This window comes from Anastrepha ludens, chromosome 5, assembly GCF_028408465.1.
Source record: "Anastrepha ludens isolate Willacy chromosome 5, idAnaLude1.1, whole genome shotgun sequence".
NCBI lineage: Eukaryota > Metazoa > Arthropoda > Insecta > Diptera > Tephritidae > Anastrepha > Anastrepha ludens.
The window spans coordinates 93,990,811-94,011,885 of record NC_071501.1 but is presented as its reverse complement, the minus strand read 5'-3'; the positions used below and the strand labels follow the sequence as shown (position 1 = coordinate 94,011,885).

The 21,075-nt window shown below is 35.8% G+C and overlaps 1 protein-coding gene across 3 annotated transcripts in view; it reads right to left on the bottom strand.

The window, feature by feature from the left end:
• Positions 1–21,075, bottom strand: part of LOC128863019 (uncharacterized) — a 263,898-nt gene that overhangs the window by 74,214 nt on the left and 168,609 nt on the right. For all 3 annotated transcript variants that reach the window (XM_054101903.1, XM_054101904.1, XM_054101906.1), the window contains one exon: positions 9,206–9,238. In XM_054101903.1, the coding sequence (XP_053957878.1) occupies positions 9,206–9,208 (3 nt within the window). In that variant the 5' untranslated portion in view covers positions 9,209–9,238. The remainder of the gene's footprint in view (positions 1–9,205; positions 9,239–21,075) is intronic.

The following is a 21,075-nucleotide window of genomic DNA, read 5'->3' as shown; positions in this document are numbered from 1 at the left end:
TTTTTTCCAAAAAAAATTGTATTTTTTTGAAATTTTTGCAAAAAAATTTGATGCAATTTTTTTCTAAAAACTTTTTTTTTAATTTTGAAATTTTTTAGAACATACGTACGTAAATGAAAAAACAGTCAAAAAAATTTTGAACAAAACAAAATTTGTTTTTTAAATGTTTAAAAAAAAATATTAAAAAATTAAAAAACTACAGTCGAACTTCGATAACTCGAACTATGACTTGTCACAAAAAAAAATCGAGCTATCAAGATTTCGAGTTATCAAATATAATATACATATGTACATACATACATAAAAATCCATAAACAAAATAAAACCTGATGGAAAAATAAAACAATCCATAAAACTCAAGGGCTAGCAAACAATTTTATTGATAAAACAGTACATGCTTCAAATTATGTATAGTTGCTATATATTATTGTATGTGTATATTCTAAAATTATATATACATAATTAAGAACATTGTATGAATAGATGTATAGCTTTCATTCGTTTAAAGTAAAAAAGTCAGTTATTTGGGATTGACAAGAGGATTTTTTATTATGATCTTCAAAAAAAGCTTCAATATTATTTAAACCATTGTACAGAGAATCGGTTGTATGTTCATTGGTTTTTAAATATGACCGCAAAATCTTGAACGAATTTGCAACTAGCTCGTTGCAACTGGTTGCAGCATATCATCTTGCAAATCATCTTCTATATCACTTTCGCTATCATGCTCAAATTCGAATTTAGATCCCAATAGCTCCACAATAGCTTCATCTGTGGGAAACTCTGAAGTAACAATATCGTCATCCACATGTATAAAGTCATTAAAGGTGACACCTTCGGTACCTCTGATATTTTGCCAAGCTTCATATTCATTCTGCAGTTGAATTTCTTCCTTACTCCTTTCTTTTATGCGTTCGCTTATGAAAACCAAAGGAATGTCACCTTCTTCCACCCATTCAGAATATTGACCGAAGCCGGCTTTTCTAAAACAATTAGAGATGGTTTCAGGCTTAACATCGATATTCCATGCATTAGTTATTTTATCGACACAGTCCATTAATGTAATGCTAAGATTTTTGTTTACTTCAAAGCATTTTATAGTATTTTTTAAAATTCTGCGACGATAATGACATTTTAAATTTTGTATGACACCTTGATCGAGTGGTTGTAATTTTGATGTCATATTCGGGGGAAAAAATACAAGTTTGAAACTTTAATCTCTGTTGGATGTCTTTAGGATGGGCTGGGCAGTTGTCAATAAAAAGTAGAATATTTCTTCCGGCTTTTCCAAATTGTTGGTCTAAGTTAAGAAGTCATTCTCAAAAAAGGCTCCCGTCATCCACGCCTTTGAATTTGCTTTATAGTCGAGAGGTAACCATTTAACACCTCTAAAACAGCGGCGTTGATTACTTTGACCTATCAAGAGTAATTTCAATTTTTCTGATCCATCCATGTTTGCGGCAATCATCAACGTAACTCTCTCTTTACTGTGCTTTCCTCCATGGCATTTCTGGTTTTTTAAAGTTAAGGTGTTATCTGGAAGACATTTAAAGAATAAACCCGTCTCACCCTCATTGAATACGTCCCGTGCTTGATAACCTTCTAATAAATGAGGTAAAACATCACGTTGCCATTTCATGCAGTCATCTTCGCTTACATCATTACTCTCACCACACACCTTTTTATGACATATACCAGATCTTAGAAAAAAAAAAAACTTTAGGTGCCAGCTTGCACATTTATTTTATGAATGTACATACCTTCGTTTCCAATTATCGAGCCAACCAGTGCTTGCCTTGAAATTCGGTTGTTCTAATTTTTGACTAAATTCCAATGCTTTTTCTTTAAGTAATCCTCCGGATATAGGCAAATTCCGTGTTCTTGCCGATTTAAACCATTCTAAAACTGCTTTGTCCACATTTACGTATGTTGGCTTTTTTAGTCTCTTTGAACTCCCACTTGCACCACCATTTTCGATTGCACTAATAACCGTTTGTTTATTTTTTAAAATAGTTGACACTGGAATAGCATACTTTACAGCTACATCTTTTTTTCCATTTCTACTTCCTTTATTAGTTTAAATTTTTCATCAATAGATAAAGTTTTTAAACAACGTTTTGATGACATGTCAACAGAGTTTATTTTCGCGTAAAAACTACTAATAAAATACCTGTTTGCTATAAAATAAGCAACACGTAATAAGGGGATTCCCCCGGAAATTCAACTTATCAAAGCTGGCGCCAAATATTCTGTTCGAGTTATCAAGATATTCGAGTAATAGAAGTTCGAGTTATCAAGTAAAAATTACCCACAATTCGTACTCTAAACGCTATTGCCAAGCAATTCGATTCGAGATATCAAATATTCGAGATATCGAAGTTCGACTTATTGAGGTTCGACTGTAATTGTAAAAATTTTAAAAGACCCGAAGATATTTCACTTGAAAAAACTCCATACCAAAATTTTCCACATTAAAGAAATCTCAAAAATATAAAATTGTTTTTCGATTTTTTTTCAGTTTATTCCTTAGTCCTTTCCTAGTCTAAAAATAAATCAATTTTCAGAAAAATTTACTACAATACCCAAAATACTTGCATCACTTGACCTGAAATCGCTCAGATATAATATGAATAACTTCATTTCTTGTTGGGTATATTGGACATGAAATTGTATACCCATATATGTGTATTTGTGTGTGAGCATGTGTATGTACTAGCTGTAGCTATTTTAAATTTTTAACATTTTCATTTCATATTTACTTTTCATTATTTTAAACTTGCAGATATGTCACGCGTGCAGGAATGTGCATACATATGTTCACACATACATACACACAAATGCTCACGCACTATCAACAATGAAAATTTTTCACTTAATCCCAAGCGATTTTTCACCTCTCATCTGATTTATTGCCTCGATGCTGTTGTTATGCAGTTATTTAAATTTGCACTATCAGACCACGGCGGATGTTGTTGTTTTTTTTTTTTATACGAGCAACTAGCCTTTGATTTGGTTGTGATTGTGACATTTAAACAGTATAAGTGATTTTTGTGCAATGGGCATGAAACATGGCACAGCTGAAGTAGCAGCACAAAATGCGTTTCAACGCACATTAGGGTGCCTCGTAAGGTTTACGAGTACGACAGGATATGAAAACTCAACTAATTTTGCGTCGTTCTACGAACCACTTTCTATTATCATATTTTATTTGAGCTAATTTTAGTTTAAAAACAAATTATATACAAAATTAATTGACATACAAAATTTAAATCACAGACAACGAAATTAAAATAAACCCAGGCTAAGTTTAGTTTGGTTAGCTAAGACAAAATTATATGGTCCTTTACAGACCTCCTCGAGGTATTGTTATCTTGGTTTCTAGTAAGTACAATGATCCTAAGAGCGATGCAGGCGCTAGCGTAGCTACTGGTGGATAAGGTCGATGGGGAGCACCTAATCTAAAAAATATCCACCTAGTAGCGTCTGACCACAGGTTAGTGGCGGCTACAGCGGGAGTCCGCCTTGTATCAAGCGGCTCGCGATATAGACGTGTTACTAGGGTATGTCTATATGTCTGGCAATCAAAAATAAATATATAAATAATTGGCGCGTACACTTCTGTGAGGTATTTGACAGAGCTCCTCCTCCTATTTGTGGTGCGCGTCTTGATGTTTTCCCACAAATGGAGGGACCTACAATTTTAAACCAACGCTGAATGGCAAATGATTTTATGAAGAGCTTTTTCATGGTAGAAATACACTCAGAGGTTTGTCATTGCCTGCCGAGGGGCGACCGCTGTTAGAAAAAACTTTTTCTATAATTTTGCTGCTTCATGCAATGAGGTTCGAACCTACGCAGTTCCCTATGGTAATCACGCACCAAAGCATTCCGCCACGGCGGCCGTAGTCTATTGGTGTCCATATTTTAAGACAGTGTAGGCAATTAATTAAATTTTTGAGAATTTTTGAGCCACTCTTTTCCATTGAACTCAAGACACGACTCGGACCACAATATTAAATTTTCATAAACACTTGAAAAAAAAAATCCCTAACTTCCTTGAACGACCCCTAAGTAGCCCTAATGTACACGCATTCACACAAATATAAGTTTGATTGCATAAATTGCGGTTTGTGTCCACCTGTGCATCCATGGCCAATGTGCATCCATGGCTTTTGTATCGTTGCAGCATTCACTAAAGGTCCCTTCGCCGTGGCTACAATTGTCAGTAGCAGTCTTACTTAGCATCATTTACATATTCCTGCAAACCATGAACTGCAAGCATTCATGTAATCAAACAATGCCAACCAGCTCCGGTGCGGTGGTCCGTACTTGCGTGCCTTATTGGTCATCAAGAGCAAAGTGAACCTTTAATATTGAATGAAATTGATCAATTTTAGGGAGTTTGCAAACGAGTGCACGGAGCCACGCTGAAATGGAAAGAAAATCTGCAGCAGAGGTATGTACAACACATCTGCCATAGGAATTAGGTACTGTTTAGCTCTTTACATAATCTGGAAGCAGAAGTTGAGCAACAAATTTTCGAATTTGAATGAAGTTGTCTTTGGGACAACTGGATGACCTGCCGATGAGTTATAGCAGAGTACATATAAAGCAAAAGAAAGGAGTTGTTGTTGTTGCAGCAGCATAAATATTCTCAATATATGTAAGGGAAATACAGCTGTGTCCTGTGCTATTGTCACAGTCCTTGGCCGGATATAATTCCGGGTTGCGGAATCGAGTAACGTAGAACCGACTGCCCTGAAAATGAGTTCTTAAAGTAAGCTGGAAAGTGCGCTTAAAAGTAGTAGTAGTAGGGGAGAATCCTATATCCTTATTTGTTGCGTCAATAAATGTTGCAGGGAAAATCCAAATTACACAGGCCGACAAAATTTAACCAACATTCAGACCCAGAAACCAGACTATATATTTCCGAAGGTTTATGATGCGCTGAATCCAAATCTGGCCTCAGAATTGCTCTATTAGTTTGAGTTTTCGAGATATCCTAACCTAAAAGTGCAAAAAACCCCATTTTTGCCCATATTTGAGGTTATGTAGCCTTGCAGATGTTTTCTTTCACCAAAATTAAAGGATGGAATCTTTAAATACAATCCTTCTTTTTTCAAATGGCGTTTTGTTTGCTCAAATATCATTTTTTTCGCAGAGATATCGCATTTTGAAATTTTCATGTTTCGAAATTTTCCTACACCTGAAAATCGATTAAGATAACATAGACATAATATAGTCGATTACTAATTTTCTTGAATTGAGTCTTATTTTTCTTAAAATTTTGTCTCACACCATAAGTGTGCTGACTCACCACATCCCTACACTATCTAACCTTTGGGTACCGAGTCACACACAGCCCTAACCCCTAGAACCCACCCCTATCATACCGCGAGCAGGCTAACCCACATAACCGCAAGCAGGCTTTCCCACAAACTCCAAATTTACATACTATTAATCCATATATTTCAGGCCCTCAAACCCAAGAAAATTAGTAAGCGACTATATCATGTCTATGTTATCTTAATCGATTTTCAGGTGTAGGAAAATTTCGAAACATGAAAATTTCAAAATGCGATATCTCTGCGAAAAAAAATGATATTTGAGCAAACAAAACGCCATTTGAAAAAAGAAGGATTGTATTTAAAGATGTCATCCTTTAATTTTGGTGAAAGAAAACATCTGCAAGGCTACATAACCTCAAATATGGGCAAAAATGGGGTTTTTTGCACTTTTAGGTTAGGATATCTCGAAAACTCAAACTAATAAATTAATTTTAGTTATCAATCCGAATTTTGCATGGACAGAGAAGCAGATATTAGTTTAAATTATTTCGGATACTTTTCCTTGTAGACTAGTGTTATTAATCTCTTAAAGGTTTTGTATATGTTGCTAGGAGTATCGAACTCAAAGGGAAATCCAAATGACTTTTCCAAAATATTAGATCTTTGCAAATGTTTCAAATTACAATTTGTCTGCAACATTTATTTTCCGAAATTTCCCCTTTATATAATAAAGGCCGCAGAGACTTTATTTAACTGTGAAAAGCTGCAATGAAGTAATATTTAATAAAGGCAAAAGCGATTTTTTCAGATTAAATCAAATGAGGAAGATTATGATAACTTCGATGAAGAATTTGATGAAATTGCAGTTGTCTTAAAATGTACTTTAGATCTGATCAAATGATCTTTTTATATCACTTCATCAAATGGTCCCATTATATGGTCGCATCATTAGATATTGTCATATGAGCCCATCATTTGATCTCATCATGTAGTCCCAGCTTGTGATTTAATCATATGAACGCATCATGTGACTTCATCATATGATCTCATGACGAGATCTGAACATCATATCAAACATTTTATATACAATATATCAACGGTGCATTCCAATTCAAAAATGCTACAGTCGGCGCTCATACCTACCAAAGAGGTTCAGAGTATTCCAAAAACGGTTGTGATGTTCATTTTTTTTAGATTTATTTAAATAAGGGGATAAATAATAAATCCTAGATTTAATGCTAGGATGTCATATGATCTTATAATGCATTTGATATTCATTGATTTGATGTTGATGTATATCGATCAATAGTCAATCGCGACTTTTTGGCTCCCTACATGAAGACTTTTCGTATGATTTCCAAATAGCCTCAGCGAGAAGGTACCACGCTATTACTGACTGAATCATCTCAGGAAAGGGGAACGTCAATTTGTCGCGTTGGTTATGCGTTTTGGCACCTTTGGAGTACTTTTTGTCTAGTGCCTAGGGAAAGCTGATAAGCAGGACAATCTGAAACATATTTTAGCATGTTTTTTGTCACGCAGATAAAAAATGTACACCAGGGATGCTACTTTCCCCCCCTACTATTCAAGATTTTTCTTGATGTGCTACTGACATCACCACTCAAATGAAGAGAGGTATTTGATAAAGTCTAGCAGATCGTCTAGAAGATTTAGACAACGCAGATGATATCTGCTTACTACCGCATAATCATACTGATGCAAGCAACTTTACCCTAAACGGATCTCCGATCGAAGAAGTAAACTCCTTACTTACCTCAGAAGTGTTATTGTGACGAATGGGGGATCCATTGCAGACATTAAAGAACGCATAATGAAAGCACAAACAGTATTCAGCAAACTTAGCGCCATATGGCGCTTGCCACAGATATCTAGGAATACCAGACGCAGATATTTGAGTCTAAAGTCAAGTCGATTCCCCTTTACGTGTGCGAAAGGTGGAATCAGTCGAAGAAAGATGCGCAAGCACTTCAAACTTTTCTTAGCCGCTGGCTGCGTAAAATCATGCGCCGAATACCAGTCAAAACACTTGGCTTTGGCAAACCAAAAATCAGAAGAAGAAAATTACCAAACAGATAGGAACTAGCTTAGCCCCACATTACGCCTACCTAATGCCAACGTCACCAGTACTTCAGTTGAACGGAACCAGCAGGGCACAATCGCCGCAGAGGAAGACCGTCTAACACTTGGAGAAAGATTATTGAAGCGGAGGTGGAAAAGACAAACAAAACATGGAGTGAAGTTAAAATACTGGCGCAAAATCAGGACCAATGGAAACAATTTGTTGAGGTCCTATATTCCATACAGGAATAAAAGGATCAAATATACCTATACCTAAGCTGCTAAGCCAGCTAACAACTTTCAGCGCGGTTTTACTGGAAAAAGTTGTATAAAGCTGGACGAATGGGATTGTGATCTTAAAAAAGGGTGTAGGCAGCCATAATACTTAAATTCTTTATAAACACGAAATGCTTCTTGCGTTTGGACTGAAATATTTAGAGTTATATTTTTCAAATCGGAGTTTTAGCAATACAAACTCAGACCTCGCGAAATTAAAAAGTAGAAAAATATTTTTATAAATTTTTTTTCTTTCTTTTTTGGAGCTAATCATTTCTTATATTAGGTGTGCAACTAAGTTCTCGCTGGTTTTTTGATGAAAATACAACTTTATTCTGAAAAAATAGTCACAAATGAATCATTGAAAGTATTGCCCATCGCTGGCTACTACTTTTCTCATCTTTCTGGTAGATCTCGTATACCGTCGCGGTAAAACTGATCAAGCCATTTTTTAATGTCTTCATATGAATGGAACTGCTGGTCAGCTAGACCATGTGCCATCGATCGGAACAGGTGACATTCGGACGGCGCAATACCTGGAAAATATGGCGGGTGGGGTAGGATTTCCCATTTCAGTGTTTCCAGGTAGGTTTTTCACGGGTTTGGCAACGTGAAGCCGAGCGTTGCCACGCTGTAGAATCACTTTTTCATGCCTCTCCGGGTATTGCGGCCGCTTCTCGCGCAGTACTCGGCTCAATCGCATCAATTGAAGTCGATACCGATCCCCAGTGATGGTTTCGCTTGGTTTTAACAGTTCATACTAAATAGCACCAACTTGGTCCCACCAAATACATAGTATAACCTGCACAGCGTGAATATTCGGCCGAGGCGACGACGTAGAAGCATGACCGGCCAGTCCCCATGACTTTCTTTTCTTTTGATTGCTGTAATGAATCCATTTTTCATCATCCATCACGATGCGGTGAAGAAACCCCTTCCTTTTTTACCGCTGAAGCAGTTGTTCACAGGCGAAAAAACGACGTTCAACATCCCTTGGTTTTAACTCATAAGGAACAGGGGACTTGCTGTTTTTGAATTGTTCCCAAAGCATACAATCCCTCGGAAATGGATTGGCGGGTAACTCCTAATAGTGAAGCAAGCACTTCTTGCGTTTGACACGGATCCTTATTGAGCAATGCCTCCAATTCAGCGTCTTCGAAGGTTTTTGGCTTGCTTTCACGCGGACGGTCGTCAACATTATCAATCACCGTCTTTAAAGTGACGGAACCAATCTAGGCACATTGTTTCACTTAAAGCAGCATATCCATAAACTTTTTATAGCTCTCGATGCACTTCAACCGCCGTTTTTTGCGAATGAAAGAGGAAAATCAACACTTCCCGCAGATGACGATTATTCGGCACAAAATCAGACATTTTTACAAACCAAAAGCATAAGATACCAAAACAAAATCACTAATGTGTCGAAGCAGTTTGTTTACCATATGTCTAAGCTTGGTTTATGACGTTTAGGTTATGTTAGCATCGACTAGCACGCACTGCTGGCGGCATCTACTGACAAACAGCGGGAATTTAGTTGCCACCGAACTTTAAATTTTACTTACCATTTTGTTACTTTAGGCGACTTTTAATTATTCCTGAAATGAAATGGAGCAAAAGATTTTGATCAGTGTTAGTATTTATTTCACAAATGTACTAGTATATGAATTTATTTACACATAGCGTATAATTGTAGATGTATTTGAATAAATGTATATATGTATATTTGTATATTATATATATCTGTATTTGTATATTGTTTTATAAGCCCCTTGTGCCATTTTTATTAATTAACTTCAACAAGGCATTAGCAAACTAGCAACCAAATTGGCGCAACATGAAACATTAAAAAATGTTTGACCCAAAACTTTTCGATGTATAAATACACTCCAAAGTGCTCTGCATACATACATGCAAGTACAACAACAAGTACGCAGCAACATTTGGGAAATTATGTTACACCGATTTTACGCCTTACAAAAAAAACAGCATTCGGTATTACAAGCCCACACGTGCGCTTAATGTAGGCAGTGACGTACAAATGTATGTTCGTGTACATATGACGAAATAACGGCGCAATTACAGGGATTCATACACACTCACACATATGAATATGTACAGATTGATGCATATACGAAAACATTCATCGTTCGAAACAGCGCTTTAAGTATCAAAAGTTAGTAGAACTTAACTTAGCGACATTTATTTAGCACTACTTTTAGCTACTAATTTAGTAATTTTCCAAAGCATTCATATGTATGAGGCACACAGCCACAAACTCTGAGCTCACAAATCAAAGCAATGTCCTTAAAATAACTGCGTTTCCAAGTACTATTCCCAATACAGCAGTAACTTAATTAAATATTGAAATGAACAGCTCGTGTAAGCAGCAACACACATACAAATGTATTTGTGTGTGGGCTTACGTTATTAGACCTGAATGTAGAAGTGTGCGTACCAGGTAGTTAGTTCCACTGGCTCAGAACGAGTCAATTTTGGTTCAGTATCGGTCCGCTTGCGATCTTTAACTAATACTTTGAACTATGCATTTCTGTGCTTTTCTTTTCTGTGGAAATTGTCACATGTATTGATTTTGAACCAGTTTGGGGCTAGTTCTTATGTGTAACTTGCAGCTACATTACCTTTTTTCTTCAAATATTTACTGACTGAAGCAGGTAGGGCTCTAATTTTTATAATGATAGTTGTTGTAGTTTCGGTGATGTAGAAAAGACTGACTGTATATTTATTTTTATTTATTTGATGAAGAAGTGGTTTTATGACAATCTTATCTGTTACATCTGGAATACAGATATGGCAAATATTTTCGACCTTGTTATATTTGTATTAGAAAAAGTAGTAAAACAATTCTATATTTTATATTTTAAAAATTAAAGTAAAAAAACCCATAAAAAATGTTTCAAAATTGTCCAGAAAAGAAATCTTGGCATAGCAAAATCTGGGTCGAGTAGTCTGTAGATACTATTCAACTCAGTAAGAGCCCTTGTAATAGAGGCAACGTTATAGTACCTTGATTTGACTGTTTTGACGTTGAGTGGATAGTAAAATCGTAAAGTTTTGTGAGGAAAATTGAAGCCAATCTGTTCAAGAACTTCAGGACAATCAACAGAACCACGAGTAACATAACAACAAAAAACATCAAGGACTGAACGGTACGTCTATTAGCAAGGAACCCCAGATTTATTAGCACGCACCAAGCACTGTGGGGTGGTAGTAGATCAGAGAAATGAAGAGGTGGAAGAGCGAATATAATACAATTTCGTTTTATCCTTTGAATTCGCAATTCACACTTGTGAACTACACAGCTGCTATATATAAGTACAAACAGATAAACAATTAAGCGCATTAAGTCCAAAATAAATATTTCATCACTTCAAATCATTTTAGTAAAAAAGTTATTCAGAAATTAGAGAATTAGAGGATTAATTTTGCACCACCTTGTATTGCATTACTTCAGTATTTAATTATTATTTTCATAGGTGGCAACCCTACTCAAAAATATGTCTAAACTAAGGCTTTCTCACACAGCATTCACTTGGCATCAATTTTAACCATCCGTTGGACACCTTTTTTAAAACCTTCGGTTGGGCATCCGGGTCTGGCCTTTTTTCATCCTATTCGAAGATCCTTTTAAAAGCTTATATCCATAAATCGATAGAAAATTCAATTTTAGGAATCTACATGCAAGCTCAAGTCGTTAGCTATAATAAAAATAAGCTAAATTCAAGGCCACAGTCGAAAAAGTCTGGCCAGAAAAGTTAGACTCGGGTGCCCAACGGAGGGTTAATTAACTATATCTTAAATTATTTTGATTTCTTAAATTAACTTCAAACTTTAAAAATGTGGTAACATTTATAAGTTAAAGGTTTTCAAATATATTTCTTTTCACATCCACCTTGGAATATTTTTATTAAATTACATATCTGTTTCGTTTTACGCTTTTAAATAGTTGGTAACCCTATTGAAATATGTGTCTATATCAAGGCTTATTAAACGGGTAGCAGTAGTAGGATTCCAATTTTGGTTATTTTCTCTAAGATCTCCGGTCTCTAAGTTGCCTTAAATTACTCTAAACTGTCAATTCAACTTATAGATTTTGAAATTCCATGAACCAAAAGCAAAAACCAAATGCAATGGTGCTGTTGTTGTTTTGCCCTGTTGCTGTTACCTGTTCAATTTGCCTTGGTCTACATTAAAATCTCCTCAAATTTCTTTCATTTGATACCAATGTACTGATTTACACAGGAAACATTTGGAAGGGAAACATTTTGTTCCTTGGAGAAGGACGGACGGGACGAGAGAGAGGGAATTTTGTCTCCCGTACTAGCGACAAGCTTTGTGCTTCTTCTTCGTATTGTCGAGCATCATAGCAACGAATGTTGCCGAAATCAATTTTGACGACAATTTTGCCCGTGTAGCTGCAAATGAAATATCAAATGAGCATTTCCAGTGTTTCCCCACCAGATGTATATGTGTGGAAATCGGGACTTTATGCTTACCTCTTACTTTTTCTGGAAAGTATACTTTCATATTTTGATTGATTGAATATCATTATCGAACCACTCTTCTTCGAGCGGCTATCTCCTCCATTTACCACAGGGCATTTCCATGCGGTCGCTTGTATCACAAATTAATTTGTGTACTATTCGAGTAGATAAGAGGACGTCGTACATACTTGGGCCGAAAAAATTCCTGAATCTGCGCAAGTTGTTAATAAGCGTGTAACTAAGTAGCGTAATCCACGAGGCGCAAGTGGCATTAGCAAAATACCAATAACAACAAACTGTATGGATGCGATAAATCTGGATAAAAGCAAAGGGCGTTGGGTAGCAATTGAGACTGGTTACTACGTTTTTATTGTACAATAGAAAAATAATATACAAATGTATCAATTAAAATATACAATTCTTTGGAATTGAAATTTAAAAAAGTTTCATTTTTTGGTACATAGGGTCGAATAGATATCACAAATATTATTTTAATCTTGAATATCCTTGAAAATTTCCCATATTTATTTTTGAAAAAACAGGTATACATATCTTAAGGGCTAATATGCGCACTACTATCGAATTAATTTTATTTTTCTAAGTGGTGGAAAAAACATAGACTCTTACCTTTGATATGCATTTCATCGTTCATATCTTAAATATTATTGCAATATTAAATACCGATCTTGCACACGTTTGTTTGTTTCAATATACTGCTCTCAACAACAACAAAATTATTTACCTTCCCAACATAAAAAAAGAGAAAACACCATCCATGCTCGTAGAGTACCTAAATAGGTTGGCAAATAAAATAGACTCATAACAGTTTAAATGGGAAAAGCTCCGTTAATTTCCACTTAAAATTTTTCGAATCAAAGAAATCAGCTAATCCAGTATTGTATTATCATGAATAATTATTCACTAGCGTGCTTTTGAATTGAAAGTTTGTAAAATGGGTCGCCCCGTTCATTGTACCGAAAGTGAAAAAAAAATCATAGAAAATCTTCGGGAAAAAGGTTATACCATCAAAAATATTGCCGAAATTGTTAAAAGATCCGATCATTTAGTGAGAAATGCGCTTAAAAGCAAAAATAGAACCGACGAAAAACGAGGAAGACCACGGAAGACCACGGAAGACGACCATACTAGAAGACCGCGCTATGATTCGAATATCGAAGTCGCAGCCCTTTGCCACATCCAATGATATTAAAAACACTTTGAACCTGCCTATCAGTTCGCGAACCGTTCGTTATCGTTTGGAATTAGCAAATTTACCCGGGCGCATAGCGAAAAATGTTCCACTTTTAAGTAAAAACAATATCCAAAAGAGAATGTCTTTTGCCAAAGAGCATTTAAATGAGCCTAGCAAAAATTGGAGAAATATATATTACTATGGTCTGATGAAAGCAAAATGAATCTTTTTAGCAGCGATGGTCGCACTTATGTCCACAGACCTCCAGGCAAAGAACTGACAGCACGGTATACAAAAAAAAAAACGGTGAAACACGGAGGCGGAAATATAATGGTATGGGGCTGTTTCTCATACTATGGTGTTGGGCCATTGTACCGAATCGAAGGTATAATGGATTCGGCAAAATACTTGGATATTTTACAAAATGTTATGATGCCTTATGCTTCAGAGGAGATGCCGATAATTTGGCGCTTTCAACAAGGCAATGATCCGACGCACTCTGCAACTGTAACAAAAACTTGGCTGCACAATGAAGGTATTCGGGTACTGGCCCTCGCAGAGCCCAGATCTCAACCCAATTGAGAATTTATGGGGAATAGTGAAGCGAGAGCTCTCTAAAATGCCAAAAGCTACGAATAAAATGGATCTATGGAGAAAAGTGTTACAGATTTGGCAAACAATTCCAAAGGAACAGTGTGAGCGGTTCGTGGACTCGATGCCCCGAAGGTGCGCTGCTGTAGTCCAAAATCGAGGTTCAACCATTAATTATTAATGCGTATTTAAAGTTGTGTATCCTTTTTTTAGTGAAATAGCTGTTATTTGAAAAAAATTTGAAATAAAATGAAAAAAAGTCTATTTTTTTTGCCAGCCTGTTTAGGTACTCTATGAGCAAGAGTCGTGTTTTCTCTTATTTTTTAATGGAAAGGTTAATATTTTTGTTGTTGTTGAGAGCACTAGATTTGAATGAAGAAACGAGTACAAAATTATTAAACAATTGTGCAACAATATTGGGGATATGAACGATCAAATGCATTTCAAGGCTAAGAGTCTATTTTTTTTTCCACCACTGTAATACAAATATAAAAAAATATTTATGAGGAGAAGGTAGTGAAAGTGTACTGATAATTAATGCCTAGGAGTGAGAAGTGTGAACCCACTTGATTTAGTAAAAAAACTACTTCAAAATGAAATAATTTATTTTGTAATGTGAACATAGTTTAGAGGAACTAACCCTTTGCTGATACTAGTGCCCACATTAAACAAAAGAAACCCTTATCAAAGCTGGCAGCAAACGAAATGAGTAGCAAGTAAAAGAGAATTAATCAAACAATTCCCCTTGGCAGTGAAAACATGCGAACTTACATATAAATCCCAAGAATATTATGTACGTAATTATGAACAAGTAGGAGTTTACTAACACTAATATACCACATAATACATACGTTGACATATTTACTGTCACACATACACATGTAAGTACATGGATTCATGTTCTGTTTATCACTGATTTGCTCACTCGAGCATTAGAGGACTGACCACCAAACCAAAGCGAAAAGATACTGAAGCGTGAAATTATCACCAACACAGTAAACGGAAGCGCTCGAGGATGAGAGTGGAAATAAGTGCATACACATGCAAGTATTACATTAAGTATTCACAAAGCATCGGTCGGGAGACATGGAGCCACTTAAAATAAGAAAGGAAAAAATGTAAATCAAAGGGAAAGTACAGCAAAACAGGGGAAATTGGAGCAATATGAACAGTAAATTAAGCACAGAGAGAATATTTTGTTAACAATACTCGCACAAGGGAGATGCTGTTAGAGTGGCAGCGCACGAGATAGGGAAAAACATAGAACGCAAATAGTGGTGCAAAAATACCAAATGAAGCGAAAGACTTGATAAGCGCAGAAAAAGTAGAACAAATGGAAAAGCTAAGTAAGTGAGCGCATATATACATGCATAGATATGTAGATGATTAAATATGAATGCATATGAAGTGCAGCCGGATACGGGATTTACCAGCAGCAGCATTAAACTTTAATGAAGAAAGGATATCAGGTAAACAATTTAAGTAAATGAGGCTTTGTTGTTTACTTGATAATAAAATGTGTCGAGACAAAATCTATTTTTTTTTAGCAGGAAAAAATTCAGATGCACCTGAAACTATAGATTTTATTTAGAAATGCTGTATATGCAGTTTTTATTATTATTATTTTTTGAAGTGAAACTTCTTAGGCGTCAATGGAGGAACGAGAATGGAGAGTAAAATTTCAAGGCCACGCAACGTGTTGGCCATTTTCGTTCCACGAGAGAGAAAAAAGATATAACGTAGAGGGAAAGGACAGAGAGAGCTATACTTTATATATATCTTAGATACAATTTAGGCTATTTTTCCTGAGTTTTTCGTTGTGGTTGCTAATTTCTAGTGAGAAATAACACTGCCTACTTTTTGGCGCTTGTTTGTTGGTGCAAACTTTTAGGAAATATATTTTTGCTGCCTCCTTTTGGCGTTATATAATATTTCCTTGGTGCCTACTGTTTGGGTCGTTTTTTGATCCCAATTTTTTTTGGTGTTTTTTTTTGGTGCCTACTTTTTGGCACTTATTCCCGTTCCCTGGTTAGTGCTTATGCGTACTACAAAGTGCTATCCATCCCGGCGTCGGATTTATTGGTATTGCCTTGTGGAAATTTGTGCCGTTGCTGCGGCCCTGGAATCAGGGTGCGGGTGGTAAACGCTCGGAGTAGTGTGCGTTGTTGCCACGGTTTGTGTCCGGCGTTTACCTACACCGGTCGACCCTTCTCCGTTTTTTGTAAAGTTTGTCTAGTTGTATTCTCTGCAAATGCTGTGAATTTATTTAGATATATATTCTTGCTCTCTCTCTCTCTTTGCATACATATTTTTCACCGTGTCCATGCGTCTACTTTTTTTCATAGGATGAATCAATTACTTTCTTTCGATTTTCTAAAACAGCACGAAGAACGAAGTTGTGGCATGTATTACTACATCTACAGTCTGTCTAGTCGAAGCGTGAACCTCAATTTAAAAAACCAAGATTAAAATTAAATTTAAAAAAATATATAAATACTGCTTAATAGGCAAATCCTTTTCGCAATACGCCTTGTGCAACTGGCCCAAAAAAGCAAAGCTTTCTTAAAAAATAAGCTCAGAATATCATTGATCTGTTTGTGACAAAACCGAACTTATCATTGCATAAAGCCGAAGCAGTTCTAAGGAAAAGTGGTGTGAATGGATCCAAAGGCACGATTCGAGAATATTAACGGGCAGAAGACCTCAAATTCTGGAGAATATTCAAAAAAACCGCTGCCCTCCTTATCACACGTTGAAAAAATACGTACATGGACTAGGGAAAATTCATAACGAAATTGTGCAAATGTAATATTCATGGATACATTTTCTTCTACACTTCTATTAGACAGACTGTATATGTCTTTAACATATATTTTTTTAATTTATTGAAAAATTTGAAGAACATTTAAGGGCAAATTTTCCAAAGCATATTTTTGTACTATATTTGTTTTGGCGAAAAGTAAAAACTAAAAGTGTTTAATTGGTGGATATATTCGCATTTTTTGTATATCAAAATTAGTATCACAGAGTGACTATAAATATTAAAAAAAAAAATTTTAGAAAATTTAGTTCTTTGCAACTTTAAAGCCCTTCAAACACTTAATTTCATGAGAGAATGAAAAACCGAAAAAAAGTGTGAAATTTTGACACGAATTGAGTGAATGTTTAAATATTTTGCACAAAGTATGAAAATTGGAAATATGTATGTGGCTTTCGTTTTTGAATAAAATTTATAAAAAAAATTTATTTGATTAATTTAAAAAAAAAGATAACTTATCATTAGTCTACTTGAAATTTGAAAAAGTTGAACCAAGAGCGCCCTGTATTCGAAGCTATGAAAAGTAAAATGGCTGATATTCAAGGAGGAAAGGAGAGAAGTGACAGAGAGAAAGAGATAAGATAGAATAAAGACAGGGAGCGAGATCACTAGTCATGTGAGCAAATCGCAGATTCTTTGAAAATTCTGAAAATATCCGCCAGCTTGAGAGAACGAATTTTACTCATTCTCATGGCATCGCAACCCAAAATTCGTAGCATTGCTCTAGTAATGCAGGATACTCACAGATAAAATACTCAGTGTTATTCCCGCCTCCTCGAAGCACGACAGGCAAATCGACTTCTCAATGATTCCAATGGTGGCCATATGCTGACATCATGGGTTCTGCCCTGATTTAATGCCGACCATCAACCGAACGTCTTTTTTATCAAGTTTCAGAAGAAAGTCTGACAGTTTTCTATTCGGGCTTGACACAAAGCTCTTTGCAGTACTGCAGTTTTCTAGACTTGGCCAGCGTACACAATATTATACTAACTTTGATATAGTAAAATGAAAGCCTCAAGTAGGTCAAATTTCACACAAATTTTTGAGATTTTTTTTTCAGTCATTGTCTTGCACTTTTCCTCCATTTAACATCTACTGCACAACGTGATTTTTGACTCACTTGAAACTTACACTTAATTATACAATAACAAAATTCAATATTCTATAAAACTGTGTAACTAAATTTTTTTTTTAATTCTGAGTAAAAAGTAATTTACCGAATTTTTACAAATTTTGCTACAATGTTCAAAACTCAGCTTTGTATGGTTTTTGTTGTAGTATGAACTATATTTTCGTGAAAAAATAATTGAAATTACAAAATAAATAAATAAGCAGACAAAACGTATTAAAATACTTTCTTTTGACGTTAAAAGCATATATAATTGGCTCTTACACTCTTTATTGAATATTCGACCGAGTGCCTCCTCTTGTTTTTGTTGTGCGTCTTTATGTTTTTCCCACAAATGGGCCCTACAGTTTTATGCCGCCTCCGATCGGCAGATGGTTTTTGATGAGGCGGTTTTTCATGGCAGAAATACGCTCGGAGGTTTGGCATGGCCTGCTCAACTTTTTCTACAATTAGTAAGACGTAGAATTTGCATTAATAAAAGGAACTTAATTTGCTGTTTTAAAAGCTCCCTTAAAATGTAGTAATTTCATTTAATTTAATAATTTAATTTCAATAAGTAAAATGAGTTGCTTAACAGTTGAATAACCATTTTCGAGGTATACCAATACTATGGCCTTTTCACTACTTTCCAATATTTTCCTTCCCAAGTTGGAGCCTGCTTTCGTCTCATTACACTTAAAGAACGCCAGTAATAAACATATTTTGTAATTTCCTTTTACTCGTAAATGTTTTGCCAACACTCCACGTGCAACATATTTCGCAAATTGCAATTTTCGGTTACACTTAATGAAAGTAATCCATCACTATTTCCTTTTGAAGGCCTACGCCAAAGTGAAGCAAAAAAAAAATGTCGAAATACAGCAGCCGAACACTTTTCGTAGGCTCGTAAATTATTAAAATCATAATAATTTACACCTGTTAATGGAGCAAAATCAAAGGCCATAAAATATTTTGGAGCTTTAAGTGAAAACAAAAGGTGTGAAGCCGTACTTGATGAAGGCAGGCAAGAAAGTATAAGTAATGTGCAAAGTAACCCCATTTTTAGTATGAATTGTCAAAGTGAACGGGAAGTAGGGGATGAAATATGGAATATAGAAAACACTTTTTTTCGCATGAATATCAATTTGCTAGCAAACGATATTAATGTATTTTATGTACAATAATATCCCAGCGAAATAATTGGCAAGTTTACCGAAGAGAACACGCAAAGTGAAGGCTGGTAGCCAATGTAAGTACTAGCGCATATGTAAGTAATAGAAAAAGTGTGATGGCTCTAAAGGAAGAGTGCAATGATAGGTTCAATATACTAAAAATAGTATTTTTTTGGAACCTGAATCACCTGGAAGCTTGAATCCGCTGCGCTAAAACCGCTAAGGGACTCATCAACAATTGAACCAGCTTGCTGCTGGGTCATGAGCCCATGCATGTCACCACTAGGTTGCGTATGTAGGCACATATTTCTATTCATATATTTCACATATTTCTCAGCATCCTTTGCTGCAGACAGTAGCGCCCACATTGGCTCAGGTAGCAGGCACGTGCACATCACGAATGCCTGAGCTAACCTACCCTGTTTGCAGCTAAATTTAACAAAATATTTGTTTCGAAAATATTCAGCGCAATTCTTTGTGTGTAAAAGTGGAGCAAGAAATTTAAAAAAATATATATCCATCTTTTATGATTTTAAATTTCATTTTTTTTTTTTTCGTTGCCAAATTTTCAGTAATGCAGCTCCAGACAAAGTGAGTAATTGTTGCTTTCGTGTTGGAATCTGCTGAGTTCACCTCAACGCTTCAACGCATTATTTGTTTAATAAAAGGGGGGTGGAGGGTAAAAGAGAAATGTACATTTAGTTATGCATTTTTAGAGGTTTACACTTCACTTTGCATGCCTGTGTATAAACATATGATTTCGGATGACTGACTTGGAATTAGCGAATTCCTCAACACGACACCTAGTCTCATACTAACATCTGCTTATAAAGTAAGTGGAATAATGGATGAAGATGACGATGAATAATGGATCTTAAGCTACAGCAGGAAGCAACAAAAGCAATGTGTAGATTCCATAAATATGGTTTCTGACACGAAGACGGAACTTCGGGACACAGAGAAATCTTTAACTGTTTGTGGCACCTAAGTTTTTTTTAGCCACAGTTTAATTTGGAAGAAAATTTGTTATCAAATTTCCATTGCATGAGCAATGAAGTAATCCAGAGTGTATTCAAAGCAGTCTGACGGATATCTTCTTTACCGATGGATCCAAGAATGAAATAGGTTCTGGAGCCAGATGTTACTTTAACGATAGTAATAAGTATCATTACGCTAATGGGAGGAATGGCAACAGTTTTCCAAACGGAAATTTTTGCCATTCTGAGAGTAGCAGAATGGATGATTGAGAGGAGATGAAGCGGGAAACAGATCGGAGTCTTTAGTAACAGTCAGGTTCTACTTGCAGTCTGTGTTAGAAGAAAAGAACCGGCTTTTTTCATGTAACTTCAAGATATATTTCGTTCTGCTTTTTGCTGTATAATAGTCCCACTCAAGGGCTACGACGCCAGTGCTAAGTCAGGTTAGTGTCGTTCGAAAATTTCCCGTAAACGCAACCAAACAAAAATAAGTGAGAAGTACGCGAAGCGTTTCGAAGCAGTATTTTTATGCTCGCATTCGAAGGGCCAAAATTATCTTACGCAGCGTCTGCAAAAGTGATTAAAAAATCAAAAAAGGTTGTTGTGATATGGATTCTGCGGTATATAGTAAGATGTATAAAAATGTTGATTACTTTTCCGAGCACAGCTTGAAGCGAGGTACGACAAACCGCAGGATAAAGTGATCATCCAAGTTTTTAAGCGGGGCCCCTCTTTGTGACTACGTTAAGCACAACCAGTTCTTGCTAAAAAAGGAATAGAGGCGCACATATCCTACCGTCCCACATCATCAAAACCACTGCTCTCAGAAAAACACATTGAGAAATAACAAAAAAAGAAAATGGCGTCAGAGTATTGGACTCGCCTTCCCAGTCCCCAGACGCTAACCTCATTGAAAATGTGTTATATATATATAATTGGTGCGTACACTTTTTTTGGGTGTTTGGCCGAGCTCCTCCTCCTATTTGTGGTGGGCGTGTTGATGTTGTTCCACAAATGGAGGGACCTACAGTTTCAAGCCGACTCCGAACGGAGGATATTTTTATGAGGA